Source organism: Hemitrygon akajei, chromosome 7, assembly GCF_048418815.1.
Source record: "Hemitrygon akajei chromosome 7, sHemAka1.3, whole genome shotgun sequence".
NCBI classification, from domain to species: Eukaryota; Metazoa; Chordata; class Chondrichthyes; order Myliobatiformes; family Dasyatidae; genus Hemitrygon; species Hemitrygon akajei.
Genome location: NC_133130.1, coordinates 143,875,406 through 143,892,185, shown reverse-complemented (window position 1 = coordinate 143,892,185; position 16,780 = coordinate 143,875,406). Strand labels below are relative to the sequence as shown.

The 16,780-nt window shown below is 43.0% G+C and overlaps 2 protein-coding genes across 3 annotated transcripts in view; one reads left to right on the top strand and one right to left on the bottom strand.

Moving 5' to 3' along the window:
- Positions 1 to 1,232: 1,232 nt before the first annotated feature.
- Positions 1,233 to 8,389, bottom strand: hdhd3 (haloacid dehalogenase-like hydrolase domain containing 3). Of its 2 annotated transcripts, none has more exons than XM_073052171.1 (2): positions 8,204 to 8,389; positions 1,233 to 3,426 (listed from the first exon to the last, which is right to left on the bottom strand). In XM_073052171.1, exon 2 carries the CDS (start codon positions 3,393 to 3,395, stop codon positions 2,679 to 2,681), a length of 717 nt encoding a protein of 238 aa, XP_072908272.1. In that variant the 5' UTR covers positions 3,396 to 3,426; positions 8,204 to 8,389; the 3' UTR covers positions 1,233 to 2,678. The 2 variants fall into 2 exon arrangements, with proteins under 2 accessions (XP_072908272.1, XP_072908273.1); XM_073052172.1 differs by lacking the exon at positions 8,204 to 8,389 and adding an exon at positions 7,761 to 7,901.
- Positions 8,390 to 8,485: 96 nt separating this feature from the next.
- Positions 8,486 to 16,780, top strand: part of anapc2 (anaphase promoting complex subunit 2) — a 28,320-nt gene continuing 20,025 nt past the window's right edge. Inside the window, exons 1-3 of the mRNA XM_073052170.1 lie at positions 8,486 to 8,688; positions 10,028 to 10,611; positions 14,726 to 14,858. Of these exons, the coding sequence (XP_072908271.1) occupies positions 8,572 to 8,688; positions 10,028 to 10,611; positions 14,726 to 14,858 (834 nt within the window). The 5' untranslated portion in view covers positions 8,486 to 8,571. The remainder of the gene's footprint in view (positions 8,689 to 10,027; positions 10,612 to 14,725; positions 14,859 to 16,780) is intronic.

Here is a 16,780-nt window from a genome sequence, read left to right as displayed (position 1 = left end):
CCAGGATATCTTTAGGGAGCAGTGTCTCAGAAAGGCAGTGTCCATTGTTAAGGACCTCCAGCACCCAGAATTTGCCCTTTTCTCACTGTTACCATCAGGAAGGAGGTATAAAAACCTGAAGGCACACACTCAGTGGTTCAGGAACAGCTTCTTCCCCCCTGCCATCCGATTCCTAAATGGACATTACCTTTTTCTAACATACAGCATTTCTGTGTTTTTTGAACATTAAAATCTATTCAATATACGTATACTGTAATTGATTTACTTTTTTTTAAATGTTATTTATTTTTTTCTCTCTTCTATTATGTATTGCATTGAACTGCTGCTACTAAGTTAACAAATTACACGTCACATGCCAGTGATAATAAACCTGATTCTGATTCCATCTGACCATCATCCTTCCTCCCCTATTTGGCTCCACGTCACCTTCCTGCCTCTGTCGCTATAGTCTGTCTCGTCTCCTACTTCCTAGCTTCAACTATCCATCATCCCCTTCAAACCTCCCAATTTTACCTATCAGCTTAAGATATAGGAGCAGAATTAGTTCCTGGGATTTCACATCACCAATGACCTCACTTGGTCCTTTAATAACATCTCCCTGAACAAGAAGGCGTAGCAGCAACTCCACTATCTAAGAAGATTGAGGCAAACAAGGCTCCCCCCACCTTAACGGCATTGTACAGGAGCACCACTGAGAACGTCCTGACAAGTTGCATCTCCACCTGGTATGGGAGCAGCCGAGCATCGGAATGGAAGTCCCTACAAAGGACTGTGAGAACGGCTGAGAGGATCATAGGGGTCTCCCAACCCTCCATCTAGGACATTTATCAGGAGCACTGCATACACAGGGCCCTTAGTATCATAAAAGAGTATGGCCCTTAGTCCATCCAGCATCCTCTTTGACTTTCTACCATCAGGCAGGAGACTCTGATGCATCAAAACAAGGATGGCCAAGATGAGAAGCACAAACTTTTGCAGTTTCTATTTATTGTTGGTCTGCTTGAACCATTGGGGGAATGTAGATAGTGTCTGTTGGTCTAGTTTATGCAATGTAGATTTGAATGGCATTTTGATTCAAGAGTGAAGGGATATTGGAGGAAGGCAGGAGATTGGGGCTGAGGGGAAAAGTGGATCAGCCATGATGAAATGGCAGAGCAGACTTGTATGGCCAACTCTCAAATTGAGAATTTTTGGAGAAGACAGAAAGCTGTTAATCTATAATGAAGACCATATTTAAGTTTTCACTTCGTAAACCATTAAAGATTTTATTACTTTGCCCATGGGAGTCAATGGTAAAATAACATTAACATTAACATTAACATTAACATTAATGGTAAAATAACATTAACTACACTTCTCTGGATGCCCTGCTGAATAGTTTGCCAGTACATTCCAAAATGTGGCAGGAACGAAGTCCCACATAAGTAGCTGTAGCTAAGCGTATAGCAAACTCTCTTCTCTAAAACACTGCTGAACCCATTTAGCTTTTTGAGATTTCCATGCTTCTTATTTTTAATAAATATATTTATTTCCTATTTTTTTTGTTTGCAGACTGCTGTGATGAACTGTGATGTGTTTCAGATAGACAGATACTTTATTGATCCCAAAGGAAATTACAGTGTCACAGTAGCATTACAAGTGCACACATATAAATATTAGGAGAGAAGTAGAAAGAATAAAAAATAAGTTACCACAGTCTTGCAGGAGGGGTCATCACTTACCCGGCTATAGGTCGACTTATTATAATAGAGCCTAATGGCCGAGGGTAAGAATGACCTCTTACTGCGCTCTTTGGAGCAGCGCAGTTGTCTTAGTCTGTTACTAAAAGTGCTCCTCTGTTCAGCCAGGGTGGCATACAGAGGGTGAGAACATTGTCCAGGATTTTCCGTGGGGTCCTTTGTTCTACCACAGCCTCCAGTGAGTCCAGTTTGACTCCTATAACAGAGCCAGCCTTTCTAATCAGTGTACTGAGCCCGTTAGATGATTAGACCAGGGGAAATTAAAGCAAGGCTCCAGTACTCTTTTAAGTGTAGGGAACTTTGTGCCTTAGTGAACTTTCTAGTTAAGCAACAATACATCTGCGTAAACTGGTATTTAATTACATATGGAGTGTCCATCAAGTCCACAGTAGCTCAGTGCATTCTGTTAAGGTGGAGCACCGATTTCTCAGAAGGCATTTTATTCATAACATTTATTGTCTTACCATTCCAATCTGTTAGCATGGCTGTACACACTAATACCCAGTGAATGTTTCCAGGCAAAAACACTTATCTCACATTCCATTGAGACAGGTTGTACAGACACTGATTTAAAGTAAAATAACATTTTTTCACACTGAATATGAGAAACCAATCAAATAAAAAAAACCATTTCAGAAATGAAGAAACCACAACAGCAGAATGTTAATTGCTGGATTCTTTTTGATAAATGTCATCAACTGACGACACACCACCAGAAATTTTTAGAATTCCTCTGCTGATTGCCTAGACAGAGAGCATCTACTAGGAATCCAGACAGGCCCCCTCTGCGTCATTACTCAGGTTTATACAAGCTCATACTGCTAATTGTCTCAGGAAGAAATCCTACTTGAGCCTTCCAATAACCATCAGAATTCTGAATGTTAGGGTTCGTTCAGTGAGTGCTGATTTGGACACGCTCACATGAACACCACTAAGCATTCAGTTAATGAGACCACACAATTGCTGCAGGGAATGGAGGATGTGGGCCTTGGGCACCAACCCCTTTGCAACAGAGAGTTCCTCCTGTCTTCTGCAGATCAGGTAGCTCTCCATTCCAATGGCCCTGGCTGCCAGGTAATCCATCCCCACATCATCTCCAATGTGCATGGCCTGCTTGGGTTCCACTTGGGCAAGGCTCAGGGCGGCAGCGAAGATCCGTTGATCTGGCTTGGCGGTTCCAACATCTTCAGATGTCAACACAAACTTGAAATACTGCCGCAGGTTACAACTGGTTAAAATCTTCTCCAGGCGGCGATCAAAGTTGGAAATCACTGCCATGCTGATACCCAGGTTCCTGCAGTGTGTCAGTGTGTTCTCCACATCACTAAACACTTGCCAGTTGCCAGCACTGCAGAACTGACGATAAAGATTCACTGCCATTGGGGACAGTACCTGCTCATTGCTCACTCCACAGTGACAGAAAGTCTTTTTGACCACGTCTATCCACCACTGCTGGGAGCTCAGACCCTGGTCTCGGCCATAGTTGGGGAACAGCTTGTCTTGCATTTGGAGCGCGGCTAGAAATGATTTGTCAAGAGCTTTGGCCTCCAGCTGGATTCCGTGGAGCTTGGCCTCTGAGGAGTACAGCTCACCGACTGAATGGCGAACACGGAGTAGAGTGCCTTTCACATCCCAGGTCAGGAGCTGGGGCCTCATCTTCACATCAACCAGTAATGATTGTGGTTATCTGTGAGAAGTTTAAAAAACTGCAATTACACAATGTATTTCAAAACCCTAAGACATTCTTAAGAGCTTTACAGCCAGAACAACAGTACTTGAATGTTGTTACTGCTTAAGCACAAATTATAGTCAATAATTTTTGCCCAGGAAATTCCATTGATAACAACAAATCAAGAACCTGAATATTGTGCAGTCAATCGAAGGGGAGAAACATTTTGTGGACTTTACAACGCACTGACATTACTAGGTATCTGAAGCAACTCTGCAAGCCTCCACATGCAATGTCCAGACAGGACAAGCTCTAAGAACTCAATGGCTTTGGTCTGATAACTATAGAATCATCAATGCACACCGAGCTGCTAAAGTCAGAACTCACAAAATTAGTTTAAAGTGAAGTCAGTTTCAAAGAAGGAAAGAAAGATATGATCAAAAAAGGTAAGCTATTGACATTATCTTCTTTCAAATATGAAATAAAAATGTCAAAAACCCTGCAGTTTTCAAAATAAAACATTCATAGTCAGGTGCACTGTTTTGCTCCAGCCCTAGATGTTTCTAGCATGTTGTGTGGGTATCCAGTAAGTGGTAAACACCATGTCACTTCCTTGCATGGATTTCAGTGCTGACTCTCAGGGTGAAGAGTAGATTTGCAGGTGTGATCAGAGGGAAGATTGTAAAGAAATCTTCTAAGATCTGCAAATTAGCCAACTGTAATCTTGATGCTGGATTTGAGGTCTTGATCTCTGAACATTTTTCTCAGGTCAAAAACAGTACTGGAACTGGATGTTTTGTGAAAGACCCAATTTTCTCATACAGTTCAGGGAAGGAATCGATGATGAGGGGTTCAATCACCAAGTGTCCACACTTGCAAGAATTGCCCACATGTTGCAATTCATTGCCCGAAACTGGTGTGATCTTGGTTCTGTTTTGAAGTGATACAGGTTGAATATTTCCCCCCATATTGTAGATCAACTCTGCTCCAGTAAGCATCTTAGTCAGTAAGTACCATTGGGGATATTTACTGGTGTGATATCGGTGCCTTGCTAGATTGCAGTTTGCAAGGTTCCCTACCCACCTGTATGCATCAGAGATATGGAGAACTGACAGCATGCACTATGAAAAACTACCTCCTGCAAAATGTTCTGGTCCCACTGGCAGAGTAGGCAACCAATGTGTGCACGATTTCCCCAGCACCATGACAACATCTCTAGCACTGAGTCATACCCAATGCTTTGTACATAAATATAACAACTTGTATTCCTACAGCATGTTTAAAGTCACCAAAGGTCAGAGAGTATTTTTAGGTAATGTCAAAACAGGTAGGGACATATAAGATATGCTCTCGCATCCTGGTAAATCTCTTCTGCCTCCCCTTTAAAGCTTCTATATCTTTCCTATAATGAGGTGACCAGAACTGAGCACAATATTCCAAGTATGGTCTAAGCAAGGTTTTATAGAGCTGCAACATTATCTTGTGGCTCTTGAACTTGATCCCCTGACTAATGAAGGCCAGCATATCAGACCTTCTTAACTACCCTATTAACTTGTGTGCATCTTTGAGGGAACTATGGACATGGGCCCCAAGATCCCTCTGATCCCTTACATTGCCAAAAATTGTGCCATTAGCCCTGTTTTCTGCATTCAAATCTGACCTGAAGTGAATCAGTTCATACTTCTCTGGATTGAACTCCACCTGCCATTTGTCAGCTCAGCTCTGCATCCTGCCAATATTCCACTGTATCCTACAACAATCTTCTATACTATCCTCAACTCCACCAACCTTTGTGTCATTTGCAGACTTTCTAACCCAGCCTTCCACTTTCCCATCCAAGTTATTTAAAGAAATCACAAAGAGCAGGGGTCACAGAGCAGATTCCCATGGACACTTCTCGTTACCAACCTCCAGGCAGCATACACTCCAACTACAACCACCTTCTGCCTTCTAGGAATCTTCTCCAATAATATGCCTACCACTGAAGTAAGACTCACTAGTCTATAATTCCCAGGGTTATTCCTACTCCCTTTCTTGTACAAAGGAATAACATCTGCCACCCAAATCATCTGGTACTTCTCCTGAGGCCAGTGAGGACGTAAATATCATCACCAAAGGCACAGCAATCTCTTCCCTTGCTTTCCGTAGTAATCTGGGGTATATTCTCTCCAACCCTGAGGACTTATCTATCTAATGTTTTTCAAAAGTTCCAGCACTTTCTTTTTCTTAATGTTGACATATTCCAGCATATCAGCCTGCTTTACCCTGTCCTCACAAATGTTAAGGCCCCTCTCACTGGTGAATACTGAAGCAAAGTACTCACTGAGAGCGGCCCCTACCTCCTCTGATTTCAAGCATGTTTTCTCTTCTCTCCCTGATCAGTCCTACTCTTACTCCAGTCATCTCCCTGATCCTCACATATGTATAGAATGTCTTGGTGTTTTCCTTAATCCTACTTGACAAGGCCTTTTCATGCCCCCTTCTAACTAACGACATTCTTAAGCTCCTTCCTGGCTACCTTGCATCCCTCCAGAGCCCTGTCTGATCCTAGCTTCCTAAACCTTAAGTAAGCTCCTTCCTTCCTCTTGACACGAAGTTCCATATTTCTTGTCAGCCATGGTTCCTTTCCTGTCTCAATGAGACAAGCCTATCCAGAGCCCCACGTAAGAGCTCCCTAAGCAACATCAATATTTCCATCGTGCATTTCCGAGTCCATCCGTTCCCAATTGATGCTCCCAAGTTCCTACCTAATAGCATCATAATTCCCCTCTTCCAATTAAATACTTTCCCATACCATCTGCTCCTGTCCCTGTCTAAGGCTATGGTAGTGGTCAGGGAGTTGTGGTCACAGTCTCTGAAATGTTCACTCACCGAGAGATCTGACACCTGACCTGATTTCATTGTCTAGCTCCAGATCATTATGGCCTCTCCTTTAGTCAGAATGTCTATTTATTGTGTCAGGAATTCTTCCTGGACACACCAAACAAATTACACCCTATCTAAAATGTTGCACTAAGGAAGTGCCAATCAATATCAGAGAAGCTGAAGTCACCCATGACAGCAACCATCTTGTTTTTGCACCTTTTCAAACTCCACCCCCTATATTGTTCCTGAGTTTTTCAGCTGCTATTGGGGGCGGGGACACAGGGGTACTCTGCACTGTCTATTTCTTTTCCCTCCCCTGACAGTTGCCTAGCTACCTGATTCCTGCAACTTAGAGGTGACTACCACCCTGTAGGTCCAATCTATCACGTCCTCCTTCCCCCATACAAGCCGAAGGTCATCAGCTGCTGCTCCAGTTCCCTAACACGGTGTGTAAGAAGCAGTAGTTGGATGCATTTCATGCAGATGCAGTTTACAGGGAGACAGGAGATCTCCCAGAACTCCCACATCTGACATGAAGAACACACGACTGACATTGGTTCGACCCATTCTCTCTACATTACTAAGCAGCAATGAACAACAAAAATGCCATGATGAGGCAACACTCGGGTTGGAGGAGCAACACCTTATATTCTGTCTAGGTAGTCTCCAACCTCATGGCATGAATATTGATTTATCAAACTTCTGGTAATGCCTTCCCCCTTCATCATTCCCCATCCCCCTTTGCCCCTCTGACCTCATCTCCTTACCAGCCCATCACCTCCCTCTGGTACTCCTCCCCCTTCCCTTTCTTCCAGGGTCTTCTGTCCTCGCCTATCAGATTCCTCCTTCTCACGCCCTGATCTCTTTCATCAATCGACTTCCCAGCTCTTTACTTCACTCCACCCCCCCTTCCTGGTTGCACCTGTCATCTACCACCCATACTTCTTCCTCCCCTCCCTCCACCTTCTTACTCTGACTTCTCATCTTTTCTTCTCCAGTCCTGATGAAGGGTCTCGGCCCAAAATTTCAACTATACTCTTTTCCATAGATGCTACCTGGCCTGCTGAGTTCCTCCAGCATTGTGCATGTGTTGTTTGGATTTCCACCATCTGCAGATTTTCTCGTTTGTGATTGACCCACTCCATCAATGGCCACTCTGTTTAAACTAAATTCCCTTTTATTGGTCCTTGCCAACTGCCGAATAACCCAACGATCTCAAGAACGCCAAATGACACAAATGGCCCTACTACTTTTTTCGGAACTCGTGCTCAAAATCTAGTCTAACAGCTCTGCTGATTTCAAGATAAATCAATTACTGCATTCACCACACACTTACTCATTCAATTATCCAGATTAAATCGTCTAGGTCCTCTCTGCATCTGCCATATGATTCGTACAGCCTCCAAGTGCTGTAATCTGAGAAAACTTACTCCCGTGAACAAGTTATTGATAGACTGTGTACAGCTATATCTCCAGACTGAACTCACCAGACACATCACCCAACCCCACAACAGTTCCCGATCTGCGGACGTTCCGAACCAATTTCTGTTTATTCCAGTACTTGTAGCTTCGTGCTATTTTCACAAGTTGCACAAGAGTATACAATGAATATAAATTCACGCTTTCCAAGCCAAACCCAGTAAGTTTAGTAAAATTAAAAACCTTTGGCGGAGGTCAATAGTCCAATTACTTTTTTTCCCTCGATGTCGGGTCTGTTCGAAGCTTTTCTGTGACATTTGAAACCTGCCCTCTTGTTATACTTGGGATATTTACACCGTGAGACGAGTCATATCACACGACAAAACAAGGACTCAAGGTCTATGCATAGAACACAGAATAGTACAGGCCCTTCGGCCCACATGTATCTATTCGCTCCATTACGTCGTATCCCCGCCTTGTCTCACCCTTCTCGAAACCGCATCCCCCTTACATTTAACGATTCATTGTTGTATGTTTACAGCGCAGATCCCGGAGGCTCACGGCGAAACATTGGGGCCGCCGCTTCTCAAATCCCGACAACCCGGTACCAGCCGCCTCCCGGCAACAACCGACCGCGGCACGTAATCAATCAGCGACGTCGCGTTCATTTGACGCATAGGGTTCGACACAGATTTTGGCTGGTGCATCTCAGGAACGCCCTCCCGTTTACTTGTCATGAAACTACTTCATAATCACATCGTGACAGTTTTCGTTGAGCAGGCGAGGGACCAGCACGGTGTGGTAAAACCAAAAGCGGTTCAATTTTCACACATGCGCATTGCATCTCCTTCGAGCCCGTGAGCGGAGTGGTTCGCACGCATGCGTGGTGTTAGGCGGCCGGCGATGGCGGCAGCGAGACCGGATTCGCAGGAGCTCGGTTTGTCAGCCGCCTGGAATCGGCTGAGTGTCGGTTTGGCACCCGGCTCCCTCGGCTTGGTATGATGATTAGTATCTGGTTGTCTACCAGGGGATAGAAACACAGATACTTCCTGGGATGGAGGGAAGGAAGGATGTGGAAGAGGGGGAAATGTGTGGAGGGATGGTGAAGTGAAGTACAGGAGGGAGAATGGGGTTGGGGAAGGAGTGGTATGGAGAGGAGGTTGGTATCTTTTTGTTTTAATTTTATCTCTTCCCTATTTACAGTACTGTGCAAAAAGTCTTAAGCACGTAGCCCACCCGTTACTTGTCAAGAAACTAATTCAGAATCACATCGTGACAGTTTTTATTGAGGAGGCGAGGGAGCACTAGGATACCCCGAGACTTTTGCTTAATTCCGTATTTGTAACGTGGAGTGGAGAGCGAGTTTGTAAACAGCGGGAGTAAAGGTTGTTGGGGATGACGAGGGTGGAGCGCTGCGGGAGGGGTGTGGGACGGGGGCAGAGGAGGAGTGCCGGGGCCGGCTGGCGACGCCGGTGCAGACACCCCCCCCCCCCACCTTGAGACACCAGGCAAAGTAATTTGATTCCTAGCAATTGGTTTATTGATCATTACAGAATGTTTCTCTGGTGGTTCCTCCCCTCTGCTTGTCCCCTTCCCATTCTCAGTCCACAATAGAGACCCGTATCAAATCAAGTTTATCATCACTTACAGATGTCACTTTTTTGTGGCAGCAGTACAGTGCATTGCATAAAATTACTTCTGCACTCTGCAAAAATCTTGGGCACCCTAGCTATATATGTGTCTAAGACTTTTTCACAAAGCTGTATATGTGTGATAGTATTATATTTAATCAAATCAGAAATATATGAAATAAATGATCATAAAGTGACTAACTCACTCAATTTTGTTGTGTGTGCAAGAAGCTCCATGTACATAAGACTGATGAACGCTATCTTACTGTTTGGAGATCCTGTTGGCTTCAGCATCTGGCTCACTGGTCCCTGGATTCTTTGATGCTTTGAGTCACGGGGTCCTGTTTAAGTCACGGTTTTGCAGTTTCACTTGAAAAAGTATTATTCTCATTTAAAACATATTAAAAATGTTCATTAAAAGTGTGTTAAGAGTATTGATATGAATGGCACCCCAAAGTCCTAAAGATCTGTCAATCCAGCACTGCCAAAATCCCAAGCATGGAGTTTTACTGTCTTTTCTCCCTTATTCCAGTTATTTGATCAAGGTGTGTTTCAGTTTGCTGCATTTAAGATTTTATTAATTGTCATTGCACTGAAGAATTATTTTGTTCACTCCAGAAGATCAATTTGTCATCTGATGTTCTAATGGCTTTTTTGGGGAGGTGCAATGAAATTGAGTTCATGGTGTTTAAATTTTTTTTCAGGATGTTCCTGGATTGGAGAGTCATGAGTTTCTTGAGGGTGAACTACGAACTGCATTGGAAATTTTATGCCACTATGGTTTGCAATCAGTGCTCATGGAATGGTTTATGGAGGTGCTACAGATAGACCTTCAGGAAAAAATTGCAGCGGAGTTCTGGGACTTTCTTACACAAAGGGAGAACATGGTGACAGAACAACAGCGCTCAAAGCTTCTGCACAATGCGTTTTGTACACTAAATCAGAGGCTAGCACCATATCTACGTAGCCTGAAGTATTTGGAGACTTGGCTTGAAGAAGGACTGATTAACACTGTGGGACCTGGAACACTCAGGGACAAAGTCTACAACATGGTTAAAGCTGTGTTATTCTTCTCAAGTGTTCAACCCTTCCAGGAGATTATACATGAGTTTTACACTCGTGCTTTCAGTATCTATGTTCACCGTGACAGGAGAAATAGTTTGAGTGAAGATGATGAAGAAACTGTAGATGAAATGGAACTGATGACATGTGCGGGCTGCTGTTCAGAGAAAGAGAAGTGCTGGTGTAGCACTGCAATGGAACAGTTTACAGAGGTCAATCGTATATTGTAGGTACCCTGGTTTTTAAGCCACCTTTTTTTTTAAATGAGAGGGGACTTGCCCCTTGTTCTGAATTTTGTGGTACTTGTCTGCTAGACATAAACAAGTGCTGGTGAGGTGACGTAGCCAGCTGAGGGGAAGGAAAAGCAAGGCAGCAAAAATTACTGAATGGATTGACAACTCCACGATAAAGTTCAGGTCCAGAACCTTCATGAAACTAGTTTTTACAGAATCATCATCAATTTGTCACATAGAAAATAAACCTAAAACATACATTTATTGAAATAAAAACTAAAAATCCAGATTATAATACTGATACCATGTAAATAACTATGCAAAAAATCCTTAAACACTAGAAATACCTATAAAAAGACTATAATTGTATAACTGTCCATAAGTACCCAAAGAATATTAATCATTTCAGTAAGAACAGCAAGAGTTACTTTATGTTTTTTTATTTGAGAAACTACTAATCCCCAAAACAGACTTTTTTTAGATGTTAGACAGTACTGTAATCACTTTTCTAGTGAACTTGGTGAGTTTATAGGGATTGCAGAAGGGGCCTGATGAATTTAATGTGAGTGTGTGAAACATCATCCAATGAATCAGGTATTCAGCTATCTGGATTTAAAAAAAAAAATGAATACAGGTTATTGGAGTTTTGCTGTATTTTCTGTATGTTGATGGATGGGGAGAAGGGTCGTTGCAACTAGATCCAAATTTCCTTGTGCACCGAAACAAAAGACACAGTGGATGGTGGAAATCTGGATCACCACTCTCAAAATACTGGTGCAACTCAGTGGGTCAGGCAGTGTCTATGGAGGGAAATTAACATTCAATGTTTTGGACAAGACTTCATCAGACCTTTCCATTACTAAGAGAAGAGAGCTTCCCATTGGTTTGGTTTCAACTTAACTTGAATGACATGTTATTTAAAATGTGTGTAAATTGATTTTTATTATTTGTTTTAGAGATGGAATAGGGTGTTGGTGCGTGGCCTAGTGGATAAGGCATCGGACTAGTGATCTGAAGGTCACTGGTTCGAGCCTCAGCTGAGGCAGCATGTTTGTGTCCTTGAGCAAGGCACTTAACAACACATTGCTTTGCGATGACACTGGTGCCAAGCTGCTTGGGTGCCCTTCCTTTGGACAACATCGATGGCGTGGAGAGGAGAAGGCTTGCAGCTTGGGCAACTGCCGGTCTCCCATACAACCCTGCCCAGGCCTGTGCCCTGGAAACCTTCCAAGGCGCAAATCCATGGTCTCACGAGACTAACGGATGCCTATATAGAATAGGCTTTTCTGTCTCTTAGAACCACACCTCCCAGCAACCCCTGACTTAACTCTAACCTAATCACAAGACAGCTTACAATGCCCAATTAACCTACCAGCTGGTACGTCTTTGGACTGTGGGAGGAAACCAGAGCACCCGGAGATATTTATCACGCTTACTCAGCTTCTAAGGAGGCTCAGTTAGCCAAAAAGAAAGAAATAAGGAATAAATATAGCAATTGTGAGATGAAGAGTTCTTGGAAAGTGAGTCCATAGATTGTGGGAACAGTTCAGCGATGGGGCAGTGATGTTAATCTCTCTAGTTCATATATGTCAAACTCAAGGCCTGCGGTGGAATTATCTTTGGCCCGCGAGATAATATCTAATTACTATTAAAGCTGGCCCCAGTAATCGAAGCGCCTATGGTGTATGATATGGCTAATGCTGAGTTTATTCAGGTACCAGGTTTTCAGGGTTTTTAGTGTTTATTCGGCAGTCTTCTTCATAAGAAACGGAATTTGTAAAGTGAAACACTTTGTAGTTATAGCAGAGACTGAGACACATGAGAGCAGGCTGAAAAAACTGAGGCAACGAAAGCTGCGTTTGCACGCGTCCGACTGATCCGGCCCGCATGAAGCTGCATTTTGCTCAATCCAGCCCGTGACCTAAAATGAGTTTGACACCCCTGCATTGAAGAGTTTGATGGTTGAGGGGTAATAACTGTTCCTGAACCTGATGGTGTGAGCCCTGAACCTCCTGTACCTTCTATCTGATGATTGCAGTGAGAAGACAGCATGACTTGGGTGATGGGCCTCCCATATAATAGATGCTACTTTCAAATCTTTGCAAACTTCTGAGGAAGTAGAAGTGCTGCCGTGCTTTCTTCATAATTGTACTTATGTACTGGATCCAGGACAAGTCCTCTGAAATGATAACACCAAGGAATTTAAAGTTGCGGACCCTCTCCACCTCTGATTCCCCAGTGAGGTCTAGCTCATGGACCTCTGGTTTCCTCCTGGTTAATATTCAGCTCCTCGGTCTTGCCAACGTTGAGTATGAGGTTGTTGTTGTGGCACCACTCAGCCAGATCTTCAGTCTCCTTCCTATGTGTTGATTCATCACCACCTTTGATTCAGCCTACGACAATGGTGTTACCAGCAAACTTAAATATGGCATTAGAGCTGTGCTTAGCCACACAGTCACAAGTGTAAAGTGAGCAGAGCAGGGGACTAAGCACACAGCCTTGTGATGCACCTGTGATGATGGAGATTGTGGACGAGATGATGTTGCCAATCCGATCTGACTGGGGTTTGCAAGTGGGGAAATTGAGGATCCAACTGCACAAAGAGATATTGAAGCCAAGGTTTTGAAGCTTATTGCTTAGTTTTGAGGGGATGATGGTACTGAATGCAGAACTGTAGTTGATAAAGAGCATACTGCTGTATGCATCTTTGTTGTCCAGATGTTCCAGGGTTGATTGAAGAGCTGATGAAATGGCATCTGCTGTAGACCACTGGTGTTGGTATGCAAATTGGAGCGGATCCAAGTCTCTTGAACTTGGGAGAAATTCTTAGCGGATTTTCCACCTTAACTGATAGAAAATTATAGAAAATTGGAGCTGTGCTACAGAACTCCAGAAGGAGGCATGTCGAGTGTAATCAGAAAGGTGGCGAGGGGGTGCCTCCCTGTTTAGAATTTTGTATAAGTGGACCTCAAAGTGATTTAGATCATCATTTATGTCATGACTGTACTGCTGATGTACAGGGTATGAGCATCACTTGAAAGACCACTGTGTAGCGTAAAGCTATGTAAATCTGTGACTTTGGTGCTGAACTAGCAGATTTTTCAGATTGTTGGATGTTATTCTTATTGATACCCCAGTTCACCTTTAATATCCAGTAGTTTTTAATGTCACATGGTAATGCCATAGGTTTTCCTGTGATCCTGTTAAATTTAAAGGGAGTGCAGGAACCAGAGTGTCGGTGTGTTTAAAGTGGGCGTGGGATCTATGGGCCCAGTGTGTTGGGAGTGCAAGAATCTGTACTAATTAAGCAGAGGCCAAACCGTTGGGATTTCTGAACATTGGGAGAGTGGATGATTAGATTTTTATTGCTTGTGAATCTGTAATTCCTCAAAGGATTTTGGCTTAGTGACAAAGAAACTTGCATAGTTAATTGTTGTGGGAATTGTAGGTGATTTCTCCCATGTTTCTGCTGCTTTTGTACTCCAGATGCTAATGGGTTTGTGAAGTATTCAATTTGTTAGCAAGAGGGGTAGTTGATGTCAATAAATAATTGTTGTGGCATCTTCCAGGTAGCTAATAAAATGCAATGTGATCAAAATTTAAATAGAATTTAATTACGTATGTGAAGTCTGTATTCCTCAATGCAAACATTTAGTGAGGGCTAGATTTTGGTGTATATGCACTTCAGTAAATATATTGAAATTACAAAATGAAGATGGCTATTTTGGCCTTTTGGGTCCATGCTGGCTTCCTGGAGGTCAATGTCATCAGTTCTATTGCCTGTTCTGTAACTCCTGCCCTCTCTAGATTCCAGTGACTTATTCTCTCACATGTCATCACTCCTTTTTTATTTCTTTTGCTGTTCCCTTGAGGTAATTTAGAGTAGCCAATTAACCAAGCTTACCCTTGGAGTATTCGGTACAGTTCTCGTCGCTCTGCTAAAAGAAGGATGTGATTAGCTGGAGAGCATGCGGAGAAGATTCACAGAGAGAGTACTTGATGTCAGAGTCGAACACAGCTGTGAAGTTGCACTAATTTCTGCACAACCTAGGAATTGTCAGTGGCACCAGTTCGCTGCATTTAATGTTGTCCATTTGCTTTTGTCAGGCATTCGCTGAACCTATTAGAACGCATCAGTGCTGATGCCATCACCACCATCCTGCACAAGATGATAGAGGAGCGTGTGGGCAGGTTGTGTCGTGGAGAGTATGAAAATTCCTTTCTGTCTCAGCTTGAGGAGGTAATTTTATGTTTGATTTTACCTCTTCAAATCTGGATGATAAAATGTTATAACTGATAGTTTTCAAAAATATATTGGTGAATGTTAATGTATCAGTAATCATCAGCAAGTTTGTCTTTATACAGATCTTTTGTCTTGGCCCAAACGATCCATGTAGCCAAACTTACTGATATGTAGATTGAGAGCTGTGCGGTGAGCAGTGATATGCAGAGCATTGTAATAAATTTGATGGGGGCGAATGAAAGAAAAATTGAAAACAAAATGCTAATTAGAAACTTTACAAAACTTCACCACCATTTCAAAAAATTAGGTGGAATAATCTTTCAGATTGGTGTAACAGTTTCAGATGCTGATAACCTAAATATTTCCATTTCAAAGGTTCATTTATTATCAAAGTATACAACTCTGAAATTCTTCTTCTCTAGATAGCCACAAAACCAAGAAAGAAAAGAACGACAGCGTGATTATTGATCCCCAAATCCCTCCTCCCAGCACAAAGAAAATGAACTTAAACTGAACAGGCATGCTGAACCCCAAATCCCCCACCCCCACCCACAAAAAATTAGAAAGATCAGGTGAAAAACACAAAATATAAAAAACTATAAGGCGGGGGGGGGGGGGGGGGGGGTGGAGTCTATAGTCCAAGTCCATAACCAAAATGCAGAAAACCTGGTAACATTCTCCGGGCACAGCGGTAGGCCTTTCCCTCTCCGGCAATGAGCAATCCCACCAGCGATCAAAAGGCAGTCTTCCATCTCCGTAGCAGGCAATCTCACCAGCAGCAAATAAGCAGTCTCCCCTCCCCGGAAGCAGAGCCATTTTCCCCAGTGATAAAAAAGACAGGCAGCCGGTGCTCACCTTCTGCATTTGCCTTGATGTTTCAGTTTCCCTTGTTGCTTTAATTGGTGAAATGGCTTGCACCCTGTCCCGCAGCCTTTGCGCCATGAGGTTCCCACACGCTGCCTCTGCCTTCTGGAATCCTCTTGGAGACTGCAGAGCGCTGAAACACCCAAGCAATCTTCGAAAAATATATGGCTTCATGATCTATCCAGAAGATGTCGACTGATTGAGCTTTGTATACTGGCTCAATCTTGACTGGATATTTATTCAAAGTTGTTTCCTATCTTCCTGTGGTTAGCTAGGTTTGGGAGGGGTGGGGGGATATCATGGCAGTGTAGCTGTTTAGCACCTCATAGTAGAGCAGGAAAAAGGGAAGAGTGCTCTGGGTCTTGGCCTTCATTGCAGAAAGGCCACTAAGGTATTATAAAACATGAATCTAAATCCATAGTTCAGACCTTTTTTAACATTTATTATGAGATTCAGAAGTGAAGTTCTGAGATGAGTTAATGAAATAGGAGCAATAAATCTACAAGGGAGGAGCTCCAGCTCTGTTGTTTCTTGGAAAGATTCCAGTATCTTGGAAAGAGGATCACTCCTGTAACATAAATCAGATGACTAATTAGGAACCACAGACTAATTATTTCATATGAAATGGGTGAATGACCAGAGTGCAATTTATACAGAGTTATACAGAGACTTAAAAAAAAATATTTTGCAAATGTTGTTCTTCCCTAGATTTTATGTTGCACGGGTGCTTCTGAAATGACTTCCCCCTTTCCTAACCATAGCTACCCCTCTACCGTAGTGGATAGATGTCCAAGCTTGTATCTCATCTATTTCCTCACCTCTGCACGCATCTGTTCTCTATTAGAATTATCTTGGTCCTTCCACTCACCAGCCTCAGTATTCAATGGATCATCCTTTGTAATTTCTGTTAGCTCCAAAAAGATTCCAGTACCAGGCACATCAGTTCTCCCTTTTCAGCATTTTGAGGGGATCATCTCTTTGCAATTTGCTGATCCATTCTTGTGTCTCTGCCTACCACTTCCCCTGCATGATTCTTACCTGTGATCTTCTATGTT

What these genes read in the sequence shown, in the direction of transcription:
- hdhd3 (XM_073052171.1), bottom strand. Translation starts at nt 3,395, where the DNA reads ATGAGGCCCCAGCTCCTGACCTGGGATGTGAAAGGCACTCTACTCCGT.